The sequence below is a fragment of the Odontomachus brunneus genome, unplaced genomic scaffold (assembly GCF_010583005.1).
Source record: "Odontomachus brunneus isolate Ranch 3 - 2012 unplaced genomic scaffold, Obru_v1 Obru_scaffold_100, whole genome shotgun sequence".
Lineage (NCBI taxonomy): Eukaryota > Metazoa > Arthropoda > Insecta > Hymenoptera > Formicidae > Odontomachus > Odontomachus brunneus.
In genome coordinates this window covers 1,196,897-1,199,602 of record NW_022639550.1, presented here as the reverse complement: position 1 = coordinate 1,199,602, position 2,706 = coordinate 1,196,897, and the positions used below count along the sequence as shown (strand labels likewise).

The 2,706-nt window shown below is 43.8% G+C and overlaps 1 protein-coding gene across 1 annotated transcript in view; it reads left to right on the top strand.

The window, feature by feature from the left end:
- The first annotated feature begins 6 nt into the window (after positions 1-6).
- The window catches only part of LOC116848800 (pyrokinin-1 receptor-like), a 10,469-nt gene continuing 7,769 nt past the window's right edge, over positions 7-2,706 (top strand). Inside the window, exon 1 of the mRNA XM_032825291.1 lies at positions 7-1,300. Within this exon, the coding sequence (XP_032681182.1) occupies positions 532-1,300 (769 nt within the window). The 5' untranslated portion in view covers positions 7-531. The remainder of the gene's footprint in view (positions 1,301-2,706) is intronic.

The following is a 2,706-nucleotide window of genomic DNA, read 5'->3' as shown; positions in this document are numbered from 1 at the left end:
GAGCGGCAGCGTTGAACCTGCTGGATGGCGTCAGGCGGTTCAGTCGCGATTCGACCGGCGCCGGTGACGGTTCGTCATCACGAGAGACTGTTGGCTTTTCGTGAAGGAAAGAAAGAAAGAAGGAAGGAAGGAAGGAAGGAAGGAAGGAAGGAAGGAAGGAAGGAAGGAAGGAAGGAAGGTAGGAAGGAGGAAGCCGTAGCGCGTGTGAAACACATCAGTATCATCGTGTCGTATCCTCAGCGTCGCGCGCAACGCCGAGTGAGACACTCACGTGCTCTCGTTCAATTATCAGTGTCGCACATGGGATACCCGAGAACGAGAGACATTCCGTAGACGTGAGAATTCAGACAGAAGGTGACTCGGTGCGTTCGTAAAGAGCTAAGAACGATTTCAATTACTGGAAGAGACTCGAGAAAAACTAGTCTCGTCAAGGCGAGAAAGAGGGCTTCGAGGGAGAAGAGGAACAGTCAGGATGACTAAGAGGTCTCTCCTTTAGATTAGAGCGAATAAGTGTAATGAGTGGATCGCGCGATGGCCTCTCCTTGCCTCAACGACACTTACTCAGAATCTGCCGTGGAGCATCTGCCTTCCGGTCTTCCGTATCGAGATTCTCTGTACATAGTAATACCGGTCACCGTCATCTACGCGTCGATCTTTCTCACCGGTATCATCGGCAACATCAGCACGTGCATCGTGATCGCACGCAACAAGTCCATGCACACCGCCACCAACTACTATCTCTTCAGTCTGGCCGTATCGGACCTGTTGCTACTGGTATCAGGCCTGCCGGCGGAGATATACCTGGTCTGGTGCAAATATCCGTACATTTTTGGCGAGGGCTTCTGCGTCCTACGCGGCCTCGCCGCAGAAACGTCGGTTAACGCGTCGGTACTCACCATCGCCGCCTTCACCGTCGAGAGATACGTGGCAATCTGCCATCCGTTCCTCTCGCAGACTCTGTCGAAATTGTCGCGCGCGATCAAGCTGATCCTCGTGATCTGGCTGGTAGCCTTGTCCTTTGCGCTACCGCAGGCTCTGCAGTTCGGCGTGATGCAACACAGCGGCTACTCCGACATGGTTATGTGCACGGTCAAGAGAATCATCATCAGCCATTCGTTTGAGCTCTCCACGTTTCTGTTTTTCGTCATGCCGATGTGCCTGATTACGGTACTCTACGCGCTCATCGGCCTCAAGCTCAGAAAGTCGAACATAATGAAGAATGTGTCTGGTAGAGTCGAGTCGACGAGAAATTGCAGACACCATCCCGGTAGATCGTCGAGAAGGGTGCTGAAGATGTTGGGTGAGTAAGCTTCTTTCTCGAACAACGCAAACAAGATTCCGCGGTATTCCGTATTTTCCCCAAGTTTTCTTTTACTTTTATATTTGAAGCGTTGATTTCTCAACGTTTAATTCTCCTCGCGCTTTATTTCGTCAATAATTCATTTACTTAGATTGAATCATTGATTCTATGATTCTGGTATTTCATTAATACGAAGAAACGTTTTCCACGCTTTTTCGCATGTGCAACCACGCGGTGTTTTGTTTACGTTGTACGAACTCTTGAAACTTAATTTACGTTACTCTAGAGTTGAAATTTTCTTTAGCTTGAGTCAATTGCGGTTGCGGCATTATTAATGAGCCCAATCAACGGAAGTTTCTATTTGAGAAGAAAGATGCGTATCAAGCTTCACAGATTTCAAATTGACAGTCCCATTCAAAGCTCTATTCATTTCTTCCTTTCTTTTCCTTTTCGTCGTAACCGACCAATCGTGAACCACTACAGCCGGCAGGGAAATTAGAAAATCCACATTCCTTGGCGGAAAAATAAAATGCTGAATTGACTTCCGCTTTGCAAAACAATAGATTGAAAAAAATATGATTAAGATATAATACAATTAAGATATAATATGCGACTTGCGAGATTTCGAAGCGATTGAGAGTTTGTCTTTTCCAAAGACATTTATAAACGATTTTTTTGTTGCAACTCTTTCAAAACTACTCTTATCTTAATGAATCTTTCGTATAATTTACTCATCGTATTTGCGACAAGATGTTATCTCCGATAAAAAAATAAATAAATAACAAATGCAATTATACACACACACACACACATACACACACACGCATGTACATATACATACATACATACATACATATATATATTATAATATATATATATATATATATATATATATATATATATATATATAGATCTATATTGCACATCTTTGAAAGTATAACACCTTATCATTGCGCATAAATATAATTGGAATGTCGTCGTATAATGGCGTTCATCATCCGATCGCGTCGTTCGTTAAATAAGGACGATTCGCAATTATCGAGCAAAGGCGCGTGCTGGGCGACACGCAATTACATTTGATCGATATAACATTGAAAGTCTCGCGCACCCAATTGACTCGTCTATTCCGTCGTCGCACACAAAAAGGAACACATTTTCCGACGGTCACGATACAAGTTAACGATTGCGTTAAACGCAAATTGAATTAGGAACGCGTAAATGAAATCTAATTAAGCATCGATTCGATGTTCTCGAGAGACGATCGTTCACTAACATATGTATATGTATACACATCTATCGAAGAGGCGTGTGTACGAAACAAGAAAAAGAAAAACACAAAAGTAGCGTAATTCGGGCCAAAGTGTGGTCTCTCTCTCTCTCTCTCTCTCTCTCTCTCTCTCTCTCTC